This window comes from Lissotriton vulgaris, chromosome 8 (genome assembly GCF_964263255.1).
Source record: "Lissotriton vulgaris chromosome 8, aLisVul1.2, whole genome shotgun sequence".
Classification (NCBI taxonomy): domain Eukaryota; kingdom Metazoa; phylum Chordata; class Amphibia; order Caudata; family Salamandridae; genus Lissotriton; species Lissotriton vulgaris.
Window position 1 is genome coordinate 1,527,420,697 of NC_141696.1, and position 25,883 is coordinate 1,527,446,579.

At 50.7% G+C, this 25,883-nt stretch overlaps 1 protein-coding gene across 1 annotated transcript in view; it reads left to right on the forward strand.

Annotated features, from left to right (window-relative positions):
* The window catches only part of TTF2 (transcription termination factor 2), a 146,683-nt gene that overhangs the window by 89,226 nt on the left and 31,574 nt on the right, over window positions 1-25,883 (forward strand). Inside the window, exons 15-19 of the mRNA XM_086935653.1 lie at window positions 9,585-9,738; window positions 10,444-10,535; window positions 12,242-12,324; window positions 16,332-16,471; window positions 25,068-25,238. Of these exons, the coding sequence (XP_086791779.1) occupies window positions 9,585-9,738; window positions 10,444-10,535; window positions 12,242-12,324; window positions 16,332-16,471; window positions 25,068-25,238 (640 nt within the window). The remainder of the gene's footprint in view (window positions 1-9,584; window positions 9,739-10,443; window positions 10,536-12,241; window positions 12,325-16,331; window positions 16,472-25,067; window positions 25,239-25,883) is intronic.

A 25,883-nucleotide genomic window follows, 5' to 3' on the forward strand; every position in this document is an offset into this window, starting at 1 on the left:
GTTGACGGAAATCTGTGCCTTTTCCTGGCCTGTTCTTGACTGGGGAGCACCCCAGAGGCCACAGCACGGGCAGAGGACGACCCTCCATGCCCAGACCCACCTGATTCCTGTTGTCTCTGGAGCTCCAGGCCTTGGAGATGAATCTTCTCTCTTTCCCGGAGGGTCCTCCTGGAGAAGGATTTACAAATCTCACAATCTTCAGGGACATGAGGATGGAAGACAGAGGATACACACTCTGTGGGCATCTGACTTGACCCTCTTCCTGTCACACTCAGGACACTTGTCGAACAGGGCAGGCATATTCGACAGAAGAGTGGACAGAAGTGCCAAAAAACTCCAGCAAAAGGAAGAAGAAGCAGACGGACGTCGAGTGACACACTCTAAACACTTTAAAAGTGCCAAAAAATTGAACAAACGCCCAAAAAAGGGAGAGCTCAATGCCCCAGGGTCCTGCTAGCAGGAGCCGGAAAAAAAAACTGAAAGTAAAAGGAGTTTGCTGTGCATCATGGGATACCGAGGGTGTCTGGAGAGTTCCTTAAAGGCACCGTATTACAGACGTATAATGGCAGCCTATGGGGGCTTGTCTGTCCATCCCTTCCTCTCTATCATTCCAAGGTTTTTGTGAAGGGGAAAGTTTCTCTATGGGGCAAACTTAGCAGACTGTGTTAAATGTGATATCGGTGGAATATCCTTTGCGTTTCTAGTTGAAGTACTGGACAGTGTAGCCTTGCAGGTATAGGCTGCATTATTGTCTTTAGTTTTCTCTTAAGTGTCTATGCAGGACTGCAATGAAGACCGCTTAAGCGATTATTTTTGATTGCTCCGGGGTCCACGCACATGGGCGGGACTATTCACTAGATTATGACTATAACAAAGATTCCCCTACTACAGAACTGTAGTATCTGAAAGAAACACGTTAGTATTAGATTCCTTACCTTAGAATATCCCCAGGCGTCAGTCTGGATCCGGAAACTTTTGCGTAGCAGTACCCCTGCGCGTCGGTAGGCGTCGTCTGCAGGCGTCCCCTGCGGCTCCGCGTCCGTCGTCGGCGTCGTGCGCCGTGATGACGTCGCTGGAGTATATAGACGCCGCCTCCGCGCGCTGACGTCAGTTCTTTTTTTTTTTCCGCGCCAGTAAGCGCAGATCCGAAGAGCAGTACTCCGGTCTTTTGACCAAGTTTGTTAACTTTCTGTATCTTTTTGGTGCCTGGTAGGATGCCCGGTTTCAAGAATTGTGACGGTTGTGACCGCACAATGTCGGTCACGGACCATCACCGACTCTGCCTCCGGTGCCTGGGCCCCAACCACGACGTGGACGCCTGCGTCGATTGCCGGGCTCTGACTAATAAGGCTAGACGGGAGCGGTCCCGCAAGCTACTCGAGCTCCGGGTGTCGGCCCCGCGTCTGGAGCGGTCCCGGTCCGGCCGGAGGTCCAGGGAGCGTTCGAGAGAGCGGTCGCGGAGCCGCGCTGGGCGCTCCGGAAGTCGTCACCATTCATCGGGCTCTTCAGGTAAGAAACACAAGAAGTCGGGGCGTCGTCATCGTACCCCCGACGCTCGCGCGACGCGGCCGGGGGTTCGGGTGACCCCAACCCCGCGGCTCCGCGAGAGTCGCTGGCGCGGCCTGCTCCATACCCTCCGGTCCCTTGGCAACGTGCGACGCCTGAGGAGATTGAGGCGTTCCTCATGGCCATGAGGGCGCTCACTTCTCCGACGGGGCTTCCGGCGCCTTCGGGCCCAGTGAACCCGTCTGGGGGCCCTAGCGGCTCGGGTGTCTTTGACTCGACGCCATCGGGTGCTCCGGCCCCGGTGCCGCCGACTGCTCCGACGCCGCAAGGGCCTTCGGGATCGACGCCGGCTGGTCTGCCGGCCTCTCCGGCGCCGATTCCATCGGGGTTACCCCCGACGCCGTCCCCGCGCGGCGCCGGTTCCCCTGTGCCGGCTCCGGGCAGCGTCGTCCCCATACCCTCCCCGAATCCGGACGCGGAGTCGGACCGGCGTCCCTCGACGCCGATGGGGCCTGTGAACCCCGAGGAGCCGGTCTACATTGTTGACTCCGAGTATGGAGATGATGTAGAGTACGGGGAAGGTTGGGAGGGGTCTGAGGACCCTCTGTCACGTGAGTGTCAGTACGACGTGGACTGGACAGGTGATTTGGGGGATGCCAGTGGTCTGGACGACTCTCCTAACCCTGGCTTTGTCTCTCCTCCTTCCGTGGCATCGGAGGAGGGAGCTGCTTATTCAGTGGTGTTGATGAGGGCTGCCAAGGCCTTACACCTTGAGCTCCCCGTCGCGGCCGTGAGGCCTAACATCCTCACTGAGGTCTTCAAACCGCAGTCATGCCCACAGGAGCCACTGCTGCCGTTTAACGAAGCCTTGTCAGACGTTCTGTTGGGCACGTGGCCCAGGCCCTCTTCAGGTTCGCCTGTTGATCGGAACGTGGCCAGACGCCACCGTCCTTGTCCGGACGACCCCAAGTTCCTGTCCACCCATCCCACCCCTGAGAGTCTGGTGATCCAGGCCTCGACTTCCCAGACCGCATTCCCGTCGGCCCCGCCCGACCGGGAATCTAAGAGGTATGACCAGTATGGCAAGAAGGTCTTCTCGTCCCTGAGTTTGGGACTGCGGTCTTGCAACACCGCTTGCCTCTTGGGCCGCTACACCCACTCTGTGTGGGATACGGTCGCGGAACTGCTGCCAGAATGCCCCATGGAGGTGCGGGCGAAACTCGGCAAGGCTGTGGCTGAGGGCCGAGATGCAGCGAAATATTCCATACGGTGTGGTCTTGATACGACCGACTCGCTGGGCAGAGCGATGTCCACGACGGTGGCGATTCGTCGCCACGCCTGGCTGAGATCCGCCAACTTTTCGGCAGATGTCCAGAATGCCTTGATGGACATGCCGTTTGATGGCTGTCGCCGGTTTGGTGACAAGGCCGACCACGCGCTGGAACGCTTCAAGGACTCCAGGGTCACGGCCAAGTCCTTGGGTCTCTCGACCCAGCGCCAGCAAACGGGTTCGTTTCGCTCCTTTCGTGGCCAAGGAAGGGGCGTCCCCACACCTGCTGCCAGCCACGCGCCGCAACAATCTTTTCAACGCGGTGGCGGCCGTGGAACCCGCCGTGGAGGCGGTCGGGGTCAACGGCGGGGTCAGGCCACACCTCCCCCCCGCAGCATCTGCCTCCAAATCCTCCTAGTCCGTGCTTTCAGGCCCATGTGACGCCAGTGGGTGGCAGGGTTCGCCATCACCACGCCCGCTGGCGCACAATCACATCGGACAGGTGGGTGCTGCAACTCGTCCGAAGGGGCTACTCCCTCCCCTTCGAGACCACTCCTCCAGCCATGCCACCGCAGAACCACCGTGTGTCGGGGGACCGCTTGACACTTCTGTAGGAGGAAGTTCCGGCCCTCTTGGCCAAGGGGGCCATTGAGCGCGTTCCTGGGCCAGAAGTAGGACGTGGTTGCTATTCCCACTACTTTCTGGTACCCAAGAAGGACAAAGGGGGCCTACGTCCTATCTTGGACCTAAGGAACGTCAACGGCTTCCTCCGGAAGGAGAAGTTCAAGATGTTGACATTAGCTCAGGTCTTGGCTGCTCTAGACCCGCAAGACTGGATGGTAGCGTTGGACTTGCAGGATGCGTATTTTCACATCCCCGTCCTGTAGGCCAGGAGCACTTTCAGTTTATCGTGCTCCCCTTCGGCCTTACCAGCGCCCCACGGGTGTTCACAAAGGTGTTGGCGGTGGTCGCAGCCCATCTGCGCAGGTTAGGGGTTTCAGTCTTCCCCTACCTAGACGACTGGTTGTTGAAGGCGGGCTCGCCCCAGACAGTCGTCCACCACCTTCAGATGACGGCAGACCTCTTGCACGACCTGGGGTTCTCCATCAATGTGCCGAAATCACACCTGTGTCCCTCTCAAAAGCTCCTTTTCATCGGAGCGGTTCTGGACTCGGCGCAGTTTCGGGTTTATCCTCCGGAACGGCGGGTCCGGGATATACAGGCTTTGATTCCCATCTTTCAGCCGCTATCCCGGGTTTCGGTCAGGTTGACTCTGCGACTGCTGGGGCTGATGGCTTCCTGCATCCTTCTGGTGTATCACGCCCGGTGGCGGATGCGGGCTCTGCAGTGGGACCTGAAGTTTCAGTGGGCCCAGCATCAGGGCAACTTGTCCGACCACGTCTTGATCTCGGAGGGCACTGCGAGACAACTGCAGTGGTGGCTTACGGACTGCGATTGGGTCAGAGGCAGATCCCTCTCCCTTGCCCAACCGGAGCACGTTGTCGTGACGGACACGTCCCTCCAGGGCTGGGGAGGCCACTTGGGAGAGGCGGAGATCAGAGGCATCTGGTCTCCGGCGGAGTCCCGGCTCCATATCAACCTGTTGGAGCTACGGGCGATTCGTCTAGCACTGAAGGCATTCCTCCCCTTTGTCAACGGGAGTGTGGTGCAGGTGTTCACGGACAACACCACCGCCATGTGGTACTGCAACAAACAGGGCGGGGTGGGGTCATGGACCCTTTGCCAGTGGCTGGAACGTCACGGCGTGACTTTGACGGTTCAACACCTGGCAGGTTCTCTGAACGCCAGGGCGGACGAACTCAGCCGTCGGTGCTCGATGGATCACGAATGGCGTCTGAACTCGGACGTGGCGCAAGGCCTCTTTCTGCAATGGGGAGAGCCTTGGTTAGATCTATTCGCCACAGAAAAGAACGCGCAATGTCATCAGTTCTGCACGTTGGAGTTTCCAAGACGGCACTCGCACGGCGACGCCTTTCGGCGCGAGTGGAGTTGCGGTCTGTTATGCGCCTTTCCGCCTATACCACTTCTGCCCAGAGTGCTGAAGAAGATCAGGCGCGACCGGGCCCAAGTTATCCTTGCGGCTCCGGACTGGGCTCGAAGGTACTGGTATCCCGAGCTACTCAGCATGTCAGTCGGTCCCCCGATCCGCCTGCCCCTTCAGGAGGACCTTCTGTCGCAGCAGCAGGGGACGGTCCTCCACCCGAACCTGTCCAGTCTCCACCTCCATGCTTGGAGATTGTGCGGCGGCAGTTGAGGCCATTTGACTTGCCTCCTGAAGTCTGTGATGTAATTCTGGCAGCCAGGCGTCCCTCCACAAAGTCGGTATACGCCTGTCGGTGGAACAGATTTGTGGCATGGTGCACAGCAAAGGCTGTGGATCCTCTTTCTGCCCCTCTTTCCGAGGTTCTTCTGTTTCTTCTCTCTCTTGCCCAGCAGGGCTCTGCTCTGGGCACTATCAAGGGCTACCTTTCGGCCCTTCTAAGGCTTCCTGATCAGCCTTCTTTGTTCAAGTCCCCAATTGTAACGAGATTCTTGAAGGGCATCACACACATGTATCCACCTGTTCCGTTTGTGATGCCTCAGTGGGACTTGAACCTGGTTCTAACCTTTTTGATGTGTGCTCCCTTTGAGCCCCTTCATTCTTGTCCTCTCCGTCTCCTGACTTTAAAGACGGCTTTCCTGGTTGCCATCACCTCTGCCAGGAGGGTGAGTGAGCTCCAGACTCTTTCTGTTAAACCTCCTTTCCTGTCCATTCATCCTGACAAGGTGGTTCTAAGGACTAGACCTTCTTTCCTGCCCAAAGTAGTTTCTGCTTTTCACATCGGGCAGTCGACCCTCCCTTCCTTCTTCCCGCCTCCGCATCCTTCAAAGGATGAAGAGTGGCTCCATCGTCTGGACCCAAAACGTGCGCTTTCATTTTATATGGATCGCACACGCCAGTTCCGGGTGGATGACCAACTGTTTGTTGGCTACGTGGGTGCGAAGAAGGGACGGGCGGTACATAAACGGACCATCTCTTGGTGGGTCGTTCTGTGCATCAAAGCGTGCTACTCTTTGGCTCGGAAGGAGCCTCCTGTTGGGCTGAGGGCCCATTCCACTCGGGCCACGGCGGCTACTTCTGCCCTGGGCCGGGGAGTCTCCTTGCAGGACATTTGCCAGGCGGCTACGTGGGCCTCGCTGCACACCTTTGCGAGGCACTACTGCCTGGACAGCCAAGTCCGGAGGGATGGCTTCTTTGGCCGTTCTGTCCTCCAGGACTTTCTGGTGTAGGAATGTATTGGTTCGCAGACCCACCACCGGGGTTGGTATTGCTGGGGTATCTATTCTAAGGTAAGGAATCTAATACTAACGTGTTTCTTTCAGATGAACAAGTTACTTACCTTCGGTAACGATATATCTGTAAGAAACATTAGTTAGTATTAGATTCCTTACCGAACCCACCCATCCTCCCCGTTCTGCGAACTGATACCTAGGGTTAAGGACATCCCTTTCAGGGCCCTAGTTTCAAATGGCACCAGTGTTGGTTCTCACATGGCTCTGCGTGTTCTGGCGCGGAAAAGCTGTGTACAAAGAACTGACAGCGCGCGGAGGCGGCGTCTATATACTCCAGCGACGTCATCACGGCGCACGACGCCGACGACGGACGCGGAGCCGCAGGGGACGCCTGCAGACGACGCCTACCGACGCGCAGGGGTACTGCTACGCAAAAGTTCCCGGATCCAGACTGACGCCTGGGGATATTCTAAGGTAAGGAATCTAATACTAACTAATGTTTCTTACAGATATATCGTTACCGAAGGTAAGTAACTTGTTCTACAGGTAAGAAGCAACTCTTTATTGCTTACCAAAGCCAAGCAGAGGTTAACATGTGTTCTGACTGTTCTCTTCCTCAGCCTCTGCGCTCGTTTTAAGGCAGTGCTTTGCAGCCTCTTCAATTTACATTTGTCTTTGAGGGAATGGCATTTGTGAGAGTGCCTCTTTTTCCTGGTTAGCCCCTACTTTTCCCAGGTTTTGATGTGGTTTTGGTTGTAGTGCGCAGGCTTCCTGCCAACCAGGTCCCCGGTGCCAGTTCTCCTTCCCTAAATCCAGCCTCCAATTGGTAGCTCTGCCCACTGTAAGCCCCTCGTAAATGATACCCTAGGTGCCTGGGGGCTGAAAAGGGTCCCTTGGGACCCCCCTCACTAGGACCATGCCTAGTAGCTTGCATGGCCCTGTGAGGTTAAAATGAGTCGACATACAGTTAGGTAGTGATAGCTGGAATGGCACCATAAGTAAGTCACCCCTCTAGCAGGCCTCAAAGCCCTAAGGCATGGTAAACTATACTACAGGTGAGGACGTGTCTGGATGAGCAGATATGTTCCTACAATATTGGGCATCATTTCCTAATATTGTAAGTGATATTCAAGCCATAGAGAGTACATGTAATAAGAGGAAGGGGTCCCAGTAATCAAAGAACAGTTTACTAAATAATAACAAATAAATCAACCAAGAAACAAATCTGTCCACATTGTTTTAATCACAATGTGAATGTATATACCAAATATATAATTTTATCTCAGAACGTGAACATGGTTTCGCAGTGCCCCAGGTATAGTAGAGAAACAAGGGAGGGGGGACTGATCCTGTGAGGAGGAAGTGGAGGGAAGGAGGAAGAAATTCTCAAGTGACAGTTTAATCAATAGATATACATCATTTGTCCTTACTACACAGTGTGTGTAGAGATGGGGACCACAAGGTTCAAATAGTTATTTCCACAAAACAGCATACTCCACAAGGTTCAAAAAATGAAAACAATGGGGCGTGGAGTTGATAATGCGAATAGTTGTCGACGTTTCGACCCTCTAGTATGCAGGTAGAGTTGCTATCCTTGCTGTGGGGTCTTCATCAGGACAGGGGTGGGGACACACCTATTTAATATAAATTTATAAATTAATGGAGGGAAACGAATCCCTTTTCGTTTCCCTCCATTAATTTATACATTTATATTAAAACGAAACGTCGACAACTATTTGGTATATACATTCACATTGTGATTAAAACAATGTGGACAGATTTGTTTCTTGGTTGATTTATTTGTTATTATTTAGTAAACTGTTCTTTGATTACTGGGACCCCTTCCTCTTATTACTTTGATAGCCCAGGTCCCAGTGACACTATCTGGGTACAACCCCTTATCTATACCCCCCATAGAGAGTACATGGGCTGGGAACTTGACAACTCTAGTTCCACAGCATCATGATGGCCTCCCTGAATACAGGATTGCTTGGTACCAACCTACTCCTTTCAATAAATCCCCACTGATGCCAGTGTGGCATTTATAGTACCATGTACCCAGAGGGCACCTCAGAGGTCCCCCCCCCCCCCCCTCAATCCCTGCCAGCCCTGGTGTGGCCTCTGACTGGCTACAGGCAGCCACCTAGCACCAGACATATTTCTGGACCCCTGGGTAGAGAGTCCCTGCTTTCTGGGAGCAGAAACAATGCACATCCTGGGCAGAGGTGTCATGCCTCCTCCTCCAGGATTGACCAGTGCTCGAAAAGGGAAGCTTCAAAGGCCTGTCACTTTTGAATCTGCCCCTGCCTCTGCTGCTAGCAGCAGATGGCAGCCCCTGGTTTACACCACCACTTTGGGCAGGAACATTTAAAAAAGATGTGTGCCCACCAAATTAAGGCTGGTCTCCTCCCTGCGGTGCCTGTAGCATACCTCCCATTACCCCAGATGAACCAGCTGCAGAGAGCTTAGAATGCATCTGTAATACTCCTATCCAGTATGATACTCAGGCTGGGGTAATACCTCTACAAGGCGGAACAAAGCAAGGGTGCCCGCTCTGCCTTTCATTTGCATCAGAGTGAGTCTGTGATTGCATGCAACATTCAGTGTGGAACCACGTGGAACATAAAATAGGTCTGTTTGTGGACACTGTGCCTCCAGCACGGTTCCTTGAGGATCTTCCTGTAACCTCCTCTCAATTCGCATGAGCCTTAAATTTACTCTTGCACTCAAAGGGCTGGAGACTAGAGGGGAGGGATCTCCGGAACGTTGACACCGGTTTTGGAAACTGAACCGTAAGCCTTTCCTGTAGTGGAAGCACAATTTTTGATGAGACATTGAGAGGCTGTAACAATGAAGCCACCGGGTCCTTCATGAGACCGGTGCATCCAGCTGTGAACTTGCTACTGTAAAGCTGCTCCTTCGGACCCGCTTGATTATGAATCCACTTATAAATGTCAGTGAAGAGTATCGGGAAATCTGCAATAGGATGTGTACATCAAACGTCTGAGAACATCACAGGAAGATCAGTTTGAAATTGATGTTTCCATGGTACCTTTCCCAAGTTAAGAGGAAGAATAGCAGACGGCTGCTGTAGGGAATATGGTGAGGGGTGTGATCTGCAGCATAGCTCGTTCTCCTCGACACTCCAGCTCTTCTGGAATAATGTAAAGCTGTTAGACATATTACTGGTATGGAAAGCCCTGAAGATTATGTACACAGTGAAGGCCGGTAGGGTATAGGGGCAGAGGGGGGAGATGGGAGATAGGGTGCTCAGTCTTGTGCGGTTACAACTATCTGTATACTGTGTCACCAAGGATCCTATCAAGCCCACCGACCTGGAAAGGAGCGAGTAAGTAGGGAGGCATCGGAAGGCAGATGATTGCTGTTTTTGATTTAAGAACTTGTAAAGGAATGCATATGAAGGGGCTATGTGTCAAACATTGTTGAAATCAATACAATACCATTTATTATAAAATAATTTGTTTACAATTTGCATATTCACGCCCTATGTTAGGTTTCTTCGTTGCTCTCCGTTCGATGAGTTCAAGCTGTGGAAGAACCAGGTGGACAATGGATCCAAGAAAGGAGGCGAGAGATTGAATATTCTAACGAAAAACCTGCTGCTGCGTAGAACCAAAGACCAGCTGGACTCCACTGGCAAACCCCTGGTATGCGACCTTCCGATGGGTAGAGGGTGACCGTTGAATTCCTTGGAAGATGATCATAGCATTAACAACCAAGAGGCTGAAGATTGAACCGAGGATTTAAGTTCCATCTCTGGGCGGCTGGAGGAGTTAGATGTGCGAGAGGGAATTGCAGTCATGATGCCATCCAATGTCTCCTTCAACCTGGGGACAGGTGAGGGCAGGCTAAGGGCATCCAGGCTGCCCTCCGCAGCATCCTGCAGAAGCTTCTTCAGCTTTGCTCATTCTTGTTGTGTAAGGAGAAGGGTGAGAGTGAGGGCCGGGTCAGGGGTGAAATAAGAGGTCTTTGATAAAGCATCTTATGTTCCTTAAGATGTAGTTGGCAGGTTACTGAGAGATGGGGAACAGGTTTTTGAAGTGTGGAAGGAAACAAGAGGGAGTGAGGCGAGTTTGAGCAGCTTATAAACACCGTGGGCTAGTAATGGGCCAATATCTCTCCGCAGTGTAACAATAGAGCTCCTTTTGCACATCTAAAGGAAGGAGAATCAATTGAGGGTGGCAGTGAGAGGTGGAGGATGGCAGGAACAGTGGCCTATAGCATGAGCAGAGAAGAGAGATCGCTTGTCCTTTTTCCTTACGTAATGTCTGCCTAGCCTATGTTTTTGTGAGGAAATGAACATCACCGTATTAAAGATTTTCCCATCTGATTCTACCGTTCTCTCTTGTTAGGTGCTCCTCCCCCAGCGACGCTGTGAGGTGCATCGATTGAAGCTTTCCGAGGATGAGCAATCTGTATATAACGTGCTCTTTGCCCGATCTAGGTTAGTCTTTCAAGAATGCAAGATTGTTTCAGAGTTTGGGGTGGTCGAGAGTGTGTATAGAGGCAGGACAGAGGCTTGGCTTGTCTGCAGTGGCTTGGGCTTGTATGGTTTGCACAGACAGCAATGCCGTCCCACAGAAAGGCTCAATGTGGGATCAACACCTGCACTATTGTAAAGTATTTCTTTTAGTTCATTCTTTTATTCTTTGCAATGTGTTTATGGCAGTGATGCTTCTTACTTTGAATTGAGGTTTCCTGAATACCCAGGTTTAGGCCTTTGCTATCACCAGCTTGGGGTTGCTTAGAACTGGACAACAATCTGACCGCGTTTGATAACAGAACTTACTAAATCTAAAACAAATTTACGTTGTCAGAAGAACTTCACTAATATTGACAGTTAAGATCTTCTCACTCTCCAGAATTTCTATGCTAAGATCACCCTGACTTCAATGTAAATTGGTCCACTTCTAGGGTGTTTGGCCTGGAGGAAGGGTCTTCAGCGAGTTGAATGTGGACTCGTTCATACAAAGAGCACTCATTGCTTATAGAAAATCAAGGAGTGGTTCTCATTTTACGGACCTTTCTCTAGTTTTATCTTAATTATGGTCTCTTTTTTGGTTTGCAATCACTGCGGTTTGGGAAGGCCCCGTACTAAATTGAAGCAGGAAACAAAAAAATCTGTCCTACTACTGACAAGCAGGCATTTCATCGTTAACAGACGTCATGTGACTTAAGGAATTCAACCTGTAGGAAAGTTTTTGTTTTTTTTCTTCAGTTCCATGGAATGTCTTTCCTGCTTGCAGTTACATTTACAATTCTTAATATTGCAACACAATTATTACTGCTAATACTGTTGGCAGGCAAGTTGCTCTATATCCATGTGTATAGCATGAATTAACTACATGTGACTATTCTATGGCAGGTAGAAGTTCACATACTAAAGGGATGGAAAAAAAGACTCCTAACCAGTTGTACTAAGTGTCAGAAATTTGTAAAGTAATAGCCAGGAGTGAATAATCTATGAACTCCAACTACATAATCTGGACACTTGTGAAAACAAGGCCTAAAACCTGAATGAATGAGAAAGAAGTCCTTAAAAAAATAGTTTATTTTCTCAAAGATTGAGTTGCTCATCTTGGGTGCGAGAAGGCCAAAAAAAGCTCATGGTGTGAGAAGGGAGTCATTCGTGGCCTTATGCCCATAATGAATCCAGTAACTATCTCTGGCGAAGCGGAGGTACCAGTTCATTCTTCAGTTCCTATATAACCATCACCCTATCCTTTCCCACTGCTGTAAGTAATGAAAAACAAAGCTATCGAAAAGAAAGAAGGATTCATGTCGCTAAGGAGTTCATCCACCAAATTGTTGTCCCGATGTCAACGAACTGACATTTCCTGAAGACAATAAATTGATGACGATGCAGCGATGGTAGGAGCCTATCAAGCAAGGGATTTCAAAGAAATTATTCACAGTAATGACATTTTGCACTGTCAGGGAGTTTTTCTTGAAGTTTTTGCTGTATGTGGAGGAACACGAAACTGAATACGGTGTGTGTGGGTTGTAGTTTCCATGCAATTACTTATCATTTCTCTTTTTCAGTTAAAGCACAATGCATTTGCTTCAGCCCCACCTATGTGTAAATGGGTACTTGATTAAGAGAAGCAATGGACAAGACGTGATTACCATCATGTTGCTCTCTTCTGTTAGGTCCACGCTGCAGTCTTATCTGAAGCGACACGAAGACAAAGGCAAGGTGCAGCCGCAAAAATCTGACAACCCTTTTGATCGAGGTGAGAGTTGGGAGGCGAAGGGGGGGTAAGGTGATGCTTGGAACTGCACGATTATTGTGTGTAAACACGGAGCATGAATTTTGTGTAACCCACTCCAACACATAGCGGTGTTGCGGATTGGGAGATAAGGGCAGGATGAAACCAGAAGGAAGATTGGAGGGCTGCTAAGAAGCGAGTTATGCACACTGCCCCTTCCTCTCTCTTGGTCAGACCATATGGCAGTTCCTATTGAGTTTGCATTTTGTCTACCCCTTGTACCTTTAAAGGTCAAGAATAACTGGGCTTCAAAAAGGAACTACAGAGGTTTGAACAACAAGTCCATTGGCCCCCTTATCTCTAACCTCAAGTTCTCTTCCAATTCTGATATTCATTTTGCTGCCTCTGAGCTTGCCACTACCATCTCGAAGGCTGTTAACATCTAAGCCTTACTATTGCGCCAGGAAACGACCGTCGGCTCCCTGGTACTCAGACCCCCTCAGACTGCTCAGGCAGGGGTGTAGAAGGCAAAGGGTCTGGAGGACCCATCTTGACCCCGACGAAAGGACTAAACACAAAGACCTTATTAAAGAATATAAGACCGCAGTCCTTGCCGAAAAGCAGTCATATTTTACTAAGCTTACTATCTCCCTCAGCTCTCCCAGGGAATTATTCAAAATTGTAGACTCTTTATCCTCTGCTCAGTACCCTGATCCCATTGTTGCATCTCAAGAGCTCTGCGACCAGATCTCCACATTTTTTCACACCAAAATTGTGGACATCTATACTACCTTAGAAGCCCTCTCTATCCCCCTGGCAGGAGCCGACTTCTGTTCCTCACGGAAACCTATCCAATTTTCCTCTTCTTACCTTCGACGCTCTCAATAAGCTCCTAGACAAACTTAAATCCGGATCCCCCCTGGACCCCTGCCCTCTAAAAACTCTAAAGAATTGCAGAGGGGTCTTGCTTCCCCCGCTTCTTGAAGTAATGAATCTGGCAATCTCCAATGGTGCTTTCCCCGCACCCTGGAAAATGGCCATTGTCAGGCCACTATGGACCCTGGGATACTAAAGAACTTCCGCCCTATTTCCCTCCTCCCTGCTCCTGCTAAGATGCTCGAGGCCCATCTCAATCACCATCTCAGTGCCTTCCTTGATAATTCCAATCTGCTAGATCCCTCTCAGCATGGCTTTCGGAAGGCACACAGCACAGAATCAGCGCTTACAGTGGTGGTCAACAACATCCGCGCTAAGGTCGACAGTGGTCAGACGACTCTTCTGATCATGCTCGACCTTACAGCCGCCTTTGACACCCTGTCTCCCATTCTGGCCACCCGTCTTAGTGAGATGGGATAGTGGATGGGCCCGCTCTGAGCCTTCTAACTTCCTTTCTTAGTCAGCGTGAACAAAGGGTTAAACTGGGCGACTTCCTCTCCTCTGTCAAGCCTTTGCAATGTGGGGTCCCTCAGGGCTCATCTTTGAGCTCTACCCTTTTTAACATATATGTGGTCCTACTTGGTAGGCTTGTAAGATCTTTTGGATTGTAAGTTTTCTTGTACGCTGACGACACCCAGATTATGGTCTCCCTCTCGCAATCTGTGGAGAACACGGCCGCTAATTTCAGGAATTGTATGGAAGCAGTGGCAGGTTGGATGGACCTCTAATTTCCTCAAATTAAATGGGGAAAAGACTGAGGTCCTCATCTTTGAAGGCAAACAAGATGTTTGGTCGGCCGACTGGTGTCCCACTGCCCTTGTAACATGCCCCAAGCCCTCCCCTGTTGCCCGTAATCTGGGTGTTTTCCTCGAAACCACACTCCTTTGATAAGCAAGTTAACAGGACTGTTTCTACTTGCTGTGGTGCCCTAAGGATTCTGAGAAAGCTTACACACTATCTCTCCCCGGAAGCACGTAAACAAGTCTCGGTGCTCTCATCTCCCCTCGTCTGGACTATTGTAACGCCCAATATTTGGGCATTAGCAAAAGACTAGTCCATCGCTTACAAGTTGTCCAGAATGCAGCAGCAAGGTTTGTTGTTGATGCTCCCAGGCAGTCCTCGGGATCCTCGATTTAGAAAGAACCTTCACTGGCTTCCTGTGCAGGCCAGGATAAACTTCAAGGTTCTAGTTCTTATCGTCCGTGCTCTTCACGGATCTGGTGCAGAAGACATTAGGTCTCTTGTGTCCTTCTACACCCCGGGTAGGGCCCTGCTTTCTGCCAATAAAAACCTTCTGTCTGTCCCTCGATCCGCAAGGGCCAGATGGGGAGGGAAGGCTTTTTCTTCCCTGGCCCCGAAACTCTGGAATTGCTTCCTGCAGAACTCAAGAGCCTGGCGTCCCTAGACTTGTTCCGTAAAGGTCTAAAAACCTGGCTCTTCGCAGAAGCCTACCTGTAACCCCTCATTTGTGCTCACATCTCACTCGGCTGTTTTCCATCTTATGCGCCTTGATCCCTCCGGGCTAAGTCGCACAATACAAATCCGTCATTCACTCACTCACTCACTCACTCACTCACTCACTCACTCACTCACTCACTCACTCACTCACTCACTCACTCACTCACTCACTCACTCACTCACTCACTCACTCACTCACTCACTCACTCACACTATGATCACCTATGCACAATGGCAATTTTGAGAATTGTCCTGCCATGCTGGTGCAATATACAATTTAAATGTGTAGGCTTTGAAACTACCAATCATGGATAATTATTACTTTTATTTAGTTAACATGTGAAACATGAAAGCTTATAAGTAGATGTTATAGTGCTAAGAGAGTTGACCACTCTTGCAGAGATATTTATCAAATCTCTCTCTGTATGTGCAATTGGCTGAATGTAATTCTCCATTATTGCTATTGTCTTTGGCAGAAGAGCTAGTGTCTGTATTTTATCTGTAACAACAACAACAAGGTGATGGTTGGAATGCTTGAATTAATCTCAGCCACAGGCAGTCGCTCATGCCGCATCTCAATCCATAATTTTTCACCCACCATGCCACCTCAGTTGGAACCAAGACATGTGCAAACCAGTCTTGACTCCGCTCCAATGAGAACAGTCCAGCCCGAACAGCCAAGCCATCCCTGAACCGGAATACCAGCAACCTGGGACCGAATTTGCCATTATCGGTTCTACAGCCAAGTATATCTTGATTCCAGTGGCACAGTGAGTTTGGGCTGGCTTGTTCTGTTTGGAGCAGGGTCAAGACTGATTTGCATGTTGCTAGGCCCAAGCTGAGGTGACCTGGTGTGCAAAATAACGATGGATTGGGATGCTGCCCGAGTAATTACCAGTGACGGAGCTTAATTCGATCCATCACTTGTTTTGTATACTTTAGTGTAAATTTTATCTGTGGCAGGGACCTGCAGATCAAGCACTTTTTGGTATCCGTGCTGGAAAGATTGATTGATAGTGTTGGCATTTGCTTTCAGTGTTGGCTCACAGTACTAGTGTTTGGTTCATTCTTATAGCACAGCTGCATTTCTGCGATGAGATGGACGAGTTCTGGCTAGTTCGGTCCTGCAATATCTGGGCTGGTTCTTCAGGAAATCAGTTTCACTACCAGAGACGTGCACAGGGTTTTTTTGGTAACTGGGGAAGTTCTTGAAGGAGATAAATGTAGTGAACTGCATTGTTGTATGGCTGTGAGGTTGTGATAAGTTTTGGTCGGTTCACAGTCGGACAAGTAAGGGAGTGCTGAATATCTACAGAAGTATCAGGTGCTTAAATGCAATGTATTCTTGAGGTCCATTTTATTACACAAATAAGCGTTGAAATCATGAGCTATTCCACACGTTTTCTGAATGTTCATTTGTGTCCCTGTTTCTCATTCTATTACATAGTCTCACTGTCTTACTGTTTATCTGTGTGTCTTAAAAATGTTTCCTGTCCCCAGTGATCGATCTCTTTGGCTTTCTCCTTGCTGCACTACTTTGTTGTCCCTGCACTCTGTGACTCTTACTTTTCCTTTGACCATTTGGCTGAATGCTTTTACCGGTTGCGACCTGAATTATTTATTTTTCCCCTTCCCAGTGGCTCAAGAGTTTGGATCTAGCCAGCAGGAGGGCCAGGTCTCCACACAACAGCCTCCCCCTGGCTCTAGCACTGTACATATCCTGTCCCTACTGCTGCGCCTGCGGCAGTGCTGCTGCCACCTGGCACTGTTGAAAATGGTGAGCACATTATCGATGTTAACGCTGTGTGCATTGATTGCTATAGTGGTTTGTACACATAGTTTTCAAGTCCTGAAGCCCACCCCAGCCTTCCCTGGTCTCCACCATTCCACATATCCTGTCAATGCTGCGACTGCGCCAGTGATGCTGTCAGTGAGTTACTGCAAATGGTGAGCACATTCAGAATATTGTAAAGGCATTAATGCAGTATATAGACCCCACTCCTTCACTGATGTCACGAGGGCCGCAGCAAGTTTTTCACTTACAGGGGAATTTTGATGAGCATACATCTTTCGTCCTAACCCATTTGCATGTGCAGGCCATCTCCACCAGCTATTTTTACCTGTTCTGTTTCATAGTTCTGCTGACTTTAAGAACATTTTTTGTTTTCTCATAAACTTGGCTGTTAAAGCCAATGTCCTCATTTTCCATTGAGTTAAAGAAATTCTCTCCGTTTACCCCACAGACATTCTAGTGTTTAAAGAACAGGCTTTTTGTTACATATGCACATAGTACGAAGCAATCTAAAAATAAAAATCGTGCTTCCTAAGATGAGTGTTGGATGACTTCTCATTCGTTCATTAGCATAGTGGCTAATACGCCTTCCACCATTCGTAGTTAATTGCCCCTGCCCATGCTCATTGAGGGTTAAAGCCATCAAAAGCTATTTTCAGTTGGGCTTCATGACAAGAGCAAAGATGACATCACATTTGTATGTCCAACGCCCCTTGGAACATTTTGGAAGGAATCTATGCTATCAAACATAGTCTTCTGGATTTATGAAGGTGGTTCAAATTTGATGGCCGCGGCACCCAAGCTGGGATCTTTTCCTGTCAGGCCAAGTGCTTAAGCTGTTGGTCCAGATATACAGAAATTCAAATCGGCAAAAATCTGCCCTTCATTGATTGCCTCCCGTCGCCTGTGATTAGCCATAGGAGTTTGCCTGTTTCCCTGTGAGGGATCTGGTTTGCTGGCCCTGTAGCACAACAAGCGACAACCCACACTGTGAAGACTTCTCTGCTTTCTTTAAGCTAAAGACTGACAACATAAGAAATGACCTCATCATGGATGTAAGCCGATTCCCCAACCACACAAGAATGGCTAACACTCAACCTAAAAACATGGCTTCCTGGCAGTACTTCGATACCTACTCGGAAGAAACAATACACAAACTGCTCTGTACCTTGAAGCCCTCTAACCACCACACAGACCCTCTACCTGCTAATGCTGTAAAAGACTTCATCCCCTTGCTCCTCCCTCTCTGGACCAAAATCATCAACTGCTCCCTGCAACAAGGCCTCATTCCGGACTCCCTCAAGGTGGGGCAAGTCACTCCTATACTCAAGAAACCTACAGCTGATCCGACTGACCTAAACAATTACCGACCCATCACCAATATCCCCACCCTGGCCAAACTGCTGGAGAAATGTGTCCAACTCCAACTAACAAGACACATTGACCAATTTGACCTCCTCAATTCTCATCAATCAGGATTCCGAGCGAAACATAGCACGGAAACAGCTATGACACACATAATTGATGACGCCCTCCAAATTCTTGATCGCAATGAGTCCTGTCTCCTCATCCTTCTTGACCTCTCGTCAGCATTTGACACGGTCAAACATGAGAACCTGCTGGAACTGCTAAGCACTAGAATGGGTCTATCGGGAACGGTTCTCAAATGGTTTTCGTCCTTCCTACACAACCGATCTCAGAAGTTCAAGATCGATAATGTGCTATCTTCACCTGTGCCTGCGGATCTAGGTGTTCCACAAGGATCCTCCCTCTCCCCCACTTTGTTCAACCTCGTCATGGAACCGCTCGCCACCTTGCTCCAAGCTTCTAATGTCCAATTCCATATGTACGCCGACGACACACAACTGTACCTAAAGCTTCAATCTCCGGAAGATATCAAACATCTGAACTCCACGCTTATTAACACTCAATCTTGGCTAGCCGATAATCACCTCAAACTAAATGCTCTGAAAACTGAGTTCCTTCTCATCTCACCCCCGGCGAAAATTTCCACCACCCAAACATGGCTCAACAACCTAACAGCACTCAATGTCCAACCCACCATCGTGGACTCAGCGAAATCACTAGGCATCACACTGGACGCCAAGCTCAACATGCAGCAACACATCAGCAAAGCCACAAAAGCAGCTAATTTCCAAATAAACACACTGAGGAAAATCAAACCCTTCCTTCCGACTGAAGACTTCCGAACTGCTGTACAAGCGTTAGTCATCCCTCGAATCGACTACGGAATTGTGACCCTCAGTGGACTCCCGCTATCCACAACAGCACCCTTAAGAGCCTCCCTGAACGCTGCCGCACGACTCATTACTGGCTCAAGAAAACATTCGCATATTTCCCCAGATTTAAAGTCCCTAAAATGGCTGCCGTTTGAAGCCAGAATACAACTAAAAATTGCGGTTATGACACACGCGGCCGTGCACCACAATGCACCCAACTACCTCGCTCAAAAATTGTCCATATCAGGAGGTTCGAGGTCCAATAGAAGCTCAAAAAATCTACTCCTGAAACCCCGTAGATTCAAGAAAGAGAAAACCTACAAGCGCTCCTTCTCAGGAATGGCACCCAGGATCTGGAATGCGCTCCCGCCTGAAACTAGGCGTATCTCCTCCGCTGCACTCTTCAAGAAAGAGGTGAAAACCATCATTCTGGCCAAGATCTCCTGAACTTTATAGGTAGTGGTTCAGAGACTCTACATTGCCTGGTATCAATGCTCACCTTGTCCTTTGGCATTATACCTCTACCTGATGGTGACAATACTACGCTTCTTTCGTCCTACCGACCAATATATGAGACACATTGGGTCACTGATTCACCCTCCCGATGCCCTCACTCAGTGCGCTCTCTATACTAGAACACTGTTATAAGCCTGCCACACACCCAAGGTCTACCTGAACACCTATGTAATGGGATCCATGACTTGTGCCGTTTTATTACCTGTTCACCTGACTGTATATTGATATGTTTTATGTATTTTGTTTTATTATTATCCTTTCATGTTAGTGACTACTACATTGCTCCCATTACCTCTGTTCTTTCCTACTGCCCCTACCCTGCCATTGTGAAGCGCTCTGATATCTGTAAGGATCTTGTTCGCGCTATATAAAACTTTGAATAAATAAATAAATAAAATTGTGTGGGATGCTGTTGCTGCATGGACCGTGTGGAATGCTGCTGCTGCTGCTGCTGTTGCTGCATGGGCCGTGTGGAATGCTGCTGCTGTTGCTGCATGGGCCGTGTGGAATGCTGCTGCTGCTGCATGGGCCGTGTGGAATGCTGCTGCTGTTGCTGCATGGGCCGTGTGGAATGCTGCTGCTGCTGTTGCTGCATGGACCGTGTGGAATGCTGCTGCTGCTGCATGGGCCGTGTGGAATGCTGCTGCTACTGCATGGGCCGTGTGGAATGCTGCTGCTACTGCATGGGCTGTGTAGAATGCTGCTGCTGCATGGGCCGTGTAGAATGCTGCTGCTGCATGGGCCGTGTGGAATGCTGCTGCTGCTGCATGGGCCGTGTGGAATGCTGCTGCTGCTGCTGCATGGGCCGTGTGGAATGCTGCTGCTGCATGGGCCGTGTGGAATGCTGCTGCTGCTGCATGGGCCGTGTGGAATGCTGCTGCTGCTGCTGCATGGGCCGTGTGGAATGCTGCTGCTGCTGCTGCATGGGCCGTGTGGAATGCTGCTGCTGCATGGGCCGTGTGGAATGCTGCTGCTGCACGGGCCGTGTGGAATGCTGCTGCTGCTGCACGGGCCGTGTGGAATGCTGCTGCTGCACGGGCCGTGTGGAATGCTGCTGCTGCTGCATGGGCCGTGTGGAATGCTGCTGCTGCTGCATGGGCCGTGTGGAATGCTGCTGCTGCATGGGCCGTGTGGAATGCTGCTGCTGCTGCATGGGCCGTGTGGAATGCTGCTGCTGCTGCATGGGCCGTGTGGAATGCTGCTGCTGCTGCATGGGCCGTGTGGAATGCTGCTGCTGCTGCTGCTGCATGGGCCGTGTGGAATGCTGCTGCTGCTGCTGCTGCATGGGCCGTGTGGAATGCTGCTGCTGCTGCATGGGCCGTGTGGAATGCTGCTGCTGCTGCATGGGCCGTGTGGAATGCTGCTGCTGCTGCATGGGCCGTGTGGAATGCTGCTGCTGCTGCATGGGCCGTGTGGAATGCTGCTGCTGCTGCATGGGCCGTGTGGAATGCTGCTGCTGCATGGGCCGTGTGGAATGCTGCTGCTGCATGGGCCGTGTGGAATGCTGCTGCTGCATGGGCCATGTGGAATGCTGCTGCTGCATGGGCCGTGTGGAATTCTGCTGCTGCATGGGCCGTGTGGAATGCTGCTGCTGCATGGGCCGTGTGGAATGCTGCTGCTGCATGGGCCGTGTGGAATGCTGCTGCTGCATGGGCCGTGTGGAATGCTGCTGCTGCATGGGCCGTGTGGAATGCTGCTGCTGCATGGGCCGTGTGGAATGCTGCTGCTGCTGCATGGGCCGTGTGGAATGCTGCTGCTGCATGGGCCGTGTGGAATGCTGCTGCTGCTGCTGCATGGGCCGTGTGGAATGCTGCTGCTGCTGCTGCTGCATGGGCCGTGTGGAATGCTGCTGCTGCTGCTGCATGGGCCGTGTGGAATGCTGCTGCTGCATGGGCCGTGTGGAATGCTGCTGCTGCTGCTGCATGGGCCGTGTGGAATGCTGCTGCTGCTGCATGGGCCGTGTGGAATGCTGCTGCTGCTGCATGGGCCGTGTGGAATGCTGCTGCTGCATGGGCCGTGTGGAATGCTGCTGCTGCATGGGCCGTGAGGAATGCTGCTGCTGCTGCTGCATGGGCCATGTGGAATGCTGCTGCTGCTGCATGGGCCGTGTGGAATGCTGCTGCATGGGCCGTGTGGAATGCTGCTGCTGCTGCATGGGCCGTGTGGAATGCTGCTGCTGCTGCATGGGCTGTGTGGAATGCTGCTGCATGGGCTGTGTGGAATGCTGCTGCATGGGCTGTGTGGAATGCTGCTGCATGGGCTGTGTGGAATGCTGCTGCATGGGCCGTGTGGAATGCTGCTGCATGGGCCGTGTGGAATGCTGCTGCATGGAATTCTGCTGCTGCATGGAATTCTGCTGCTGCATGGAATTCTGCTGCTGCATGGAATTCTGCTGCTGCATGGAATTCTGCTGCTGCATGGAATTCTGCTGCTGCATGGAATTCTGCTGCAGCAGCATGGAATTCTGCTGCTGCTGCATGGAATTCTGCTGCTGGGCCGTGTGGAATGCTGCTGCTGCTGCATGGGCCGTGTGGAATGCTGCTGCTGCATGGGCCGTGTGGAATGCTACTGCTGCTGCTGCATGGGCCGTGTGGAATGCTGCTGCATGGGCCGTGTGGAATGCTGCTGCCTGGGCCGTGTGGAATGCTGCTGCCTGGGCCGTGTGGAATGCTGCTGCCTGGGCCGTGTGGAATGCTGCTGCCTGGGCCGTGTGGAATGCTGCTGCCTGGGCCGTGTGGAATGCTGCTGCCTGGGCCGTGTGGAATGCTGCTGCCTGGGCCGTGTGGAATGCTGCTGCCTGGGCCGTGTGGAATGCTGCTGCCTGGGCCGTGTGGAATGCTGCTGCATGGGCCGTGTGGAATGCTGCTGCATGGAATTCTGCTGCAGCATGGAATTCTGCTGCAGCATGGAATTCTGCTGCAGCATGGAATTCTGCTGCAGCATGGAATTCTGCTGCAGCATGGAATTCTGCTGCAGCATGGAATTCTGCTGCAGCATGGAATTCTGCTGCTGCTGCGCCGTGTGGAATGCTGCTGCTGCATGGGCCGTGTGAAATGCTGCTGCTGCTGCATGGGCCGTGTGGAATGCTGCTGCTTGGGCCGTGTGGAATGCTGCTGCTGCATGGGCCGTGTGGAATGATGCTGCTGCTGCTGCTGCTGCTGCATGGGCCGTGTGGAATGCTGCTGCTGCATGGGCCGTGTGGAATGCTGCTGCTGCTGCTGCATGGGCCGTGTGGAATGCTGCTGCTGCTGCTGCATGGGCCGTGTGGAATGCTGCTGCTGCTGCATGGGCCGTGTGGAATGCTGCTGCTGCTGCTGCTGCTGCATGGGCCGTGTGGAATGCTGCTGCTGCTGCTGCATGGGCCGTGTGGAATGCTGCTGCTGCTGCTGCATGGGCCGTGTGGAATGCTGCTGCTGCTGCATGGGCCGTGTGAAATGCTGCTGCTGCTGCATGGGCCGTGTGAAATGCTGCTGCTGCTGCATGGGCCGTGTGGAATGCTGCTGCTGCTGCATGGGCCGTGTGGAATGCTGCTGCATGGGCCGTGTGGAATGCTGCTGCATGGGCCGTGTGGAATGCTGCTGCAGGATGGAATGCTGCTGCTGGATGGAATGCTGCTGCTGGATGGAATGCTGCTGCTGGATGGAATGCTGCTGCTGGATGGAATGCTGCTGCTGGATGGAATGCTGCTGCTGGATGGAATGCTGCTGCTGGATGGAATGCTGCGTGGAATGCTGCGTGGAATGCTGCGTGGAATGCTGCTGCTGCTGTGTGGAATGCTGCTGCTGCTGCTGTGTGGAATGCTGCTGCTGCTGCTGCTGTGTGGAATGCTGCTGCTGCTGCTGTGTGGAATGCTGCTGCTGCTGCTGTGTGGAATGCTGCTGCTGCGTGGAATGCCCAGCTTCTCGCAGAACTTTAGCTTCACAATCCCACATTTTATGTGATCTTCCAGCATCTAGCCCTTCTAGACTATGCCTAGCTTGTCTAGTCGAGTTTATCTAGGTTAGTTACTTTCCCCCCTTGTAGTCTTTGGAAAGAATGTACCTACATTAAAGACATTGGGAACAAAGATTCTCTCTCAAAAAGAAGTGCCATGTTAAAGGCAAAGCCTAGAAAATGATTTTATCTAGAATCTGTCTCTTAAATTGATAATTTGATGACATTTTGACTGTCATTTAGGAACATCTTTGAACTTTTTATCATCTGGTTACTTTAAAGTAAGACTCCACAAAAGAAGTTAAACTTTTGGAACCAGTCAGGTGTTCAAAGAACTGAGAACTATGGACATTAATATTTTGAAAATGAACGGGTCAACCTGCCGTTTAATGGAATTGATGCATCTACCCAAAATACGCACAGCATGCCACCATCAATATTTAGACATTGCCTAGATAAGAAATGGATGGAAATACTCTGGGGTAATTTTTCTATTTTGGCAAACGTCAGCGCTGATCCTTCTGGATCTCAGCGCCGTGTTTGACAAGGTGTCCCATGCCATTCTGCTTCATCGATTGGAGCAGGCGGGGATTGTCGGCTCGGCCTTGAAGTGGTTCACTTCATTCCTCAGTAAGAGGTCATTTATGGTCAGTGGCTCCCTTTTTTGCCTCAAGCATTCACCCTATTAAACAGGGGGTTCCACAAGGTTCCTCCCTCAGTCCCCTTTTATTCAATCTCTATGTCCAATCGCTTGCTGGTGGTGGCACTCGTGACACCAAGAGGGACACCCAGAAATTCAGGGCGATTTGGCAGTGCTCGCAGAATGGAAGACCGCCAACTGCCTCCAGCTGAATGCCAGTAAATCAGAGGTGTTGGTGGTGGGGAAGAACCATGGTCTATGAATCGAACATTGGTGGCCAAAAAGCCTGGGTAGTGCCTCCCCCCCACCCCCCTTATCTAGATGTTAAAATCTTGGGGGTATGGTTGAACTCCTCGCTTAGCTATCCAGTTCAAACCAAAAAGGTAGCAGGAACCTGCTTTGAGCTCTTACGGGGGCTTAGACCTCTATTGGGGTTATTTGACCCCGACGCGCCAGACTATCATTCAGGCAGCCATAATGTCCAGATTGGAGTATGCCTGTTCTCTGTACTTGGGGGCAAACAAGGCCGCGATCACTCTGCTACAACGAGTACAGAACGCAGCAGCTAGATCGCTGATTGTCGTGCGCAGGTCCTACTCTGTGTCGGCCACTATCCACCGGCTACATTGGCTGCCCGTGGCTAGGAGAATTGAATTTGAGGCCCTTTGCATCACTTTTAAAGCCCTGAAGTTCAACACTCCTAGTATTCTAGCCAACCTAGTCACTCCCTATGTCCCCACACGCCAGCTCCGTTCATTTGGCCAGCACCTGGTGAGGGTCCTAAGCATCCGAAGAGTACGGGCAGGTGGCCGCTTCTTCCGCAGCATGCAGGGCATCCCTCCTTTGGAATTCACTGCCCACTCACATTCGAAGCCATACTAATTACTTGGTTTTTAGGAAGGCCATAAAAACATACCTATTCCCCATTGTGTAGTCTCTGCCTTTCCCTCCATGTTGACTGCTTTGTTGACAGTGCCGGGACGGCCCTTTGCTTGGGTAGTACCATTACCACAGAAAATAGCCTGGCCTAAGGTGACGCATCATAACAAAAACAGTTCAGTAACTTTTCCTAAATGACACATCTAACGTGACCGGCTAGTAACTTCTTTTGTGCCCTCTGCAACACAGATCCCAACATATTCCTACCAATGAAATTGTGAGTCGCATCATTTAGCACACTCTTAACTCTTGAGACTTCACCCACAGAATGATGATGATGATTTTGTGTTGCTTCATTTCTATCCTTTGTTAGACCCTGGACCAGATGGAACTGAAGAATGAAGGCATCACCCTGTCCCTAGAGGAGCAGCTCAATGCACTGACCTTGTCCGAGCTCGAAACCCCTGATCCCAAATCCATGGTGTCCCTGAATGGCACCAGCTTCAAGGCCGACCTCTTTGAGAACACCCGCGAGAGCAGCAAGGTAAGGAAAAAGGACAATGTCCAGCGGTATTACCCTGATTATCTACGGCGCGCATGTATTAATGGATGAATGTGTATTGTGTTGTACGTTGGTAACTCCTTAAGAAGAGCTGATAAAAACAATATATATTCCTGCGAAAGCCATCCCCCTGAAGGTGGAATATGGCTGGACACTCCTGGCTGTCATCAGTGGGTAACTGAACTCATTCCCATTCATAAATATAGTACCCCTTCTGGATGTTTAGAAGTAATGTGACAATGTGGTATCTGTACATTGCATCCAGGACATCGATAGGCAATTACAGTGCATTAGCTACCTTACCGCAAGTGTGTGTTTCACAGGGGGAAACCTGCTCTACCTCATATATGCATTAATAGTTCATATGCTCAAGTGTAATATACTTTGTATTGCTGTTATTGAGAATGAGTGGGGTGGTGCCATGACTAACAAGTGAACTCTGTGTATGTGGATTGTGCTGTGCAGTGTTGTGCATGTGCAACAATTTTAAAAGAAAGTGTTTAATCCTTTCCAGAGCTAAAGGGGTTAGCTTCCAGCAGTAATCCAGAATCCCAACCAAGCTTTGTGTATGACGCCAGTTGTTTTCTTCTGTCACTTGATTGTAGAACGGAGTCTGCGATACAACAG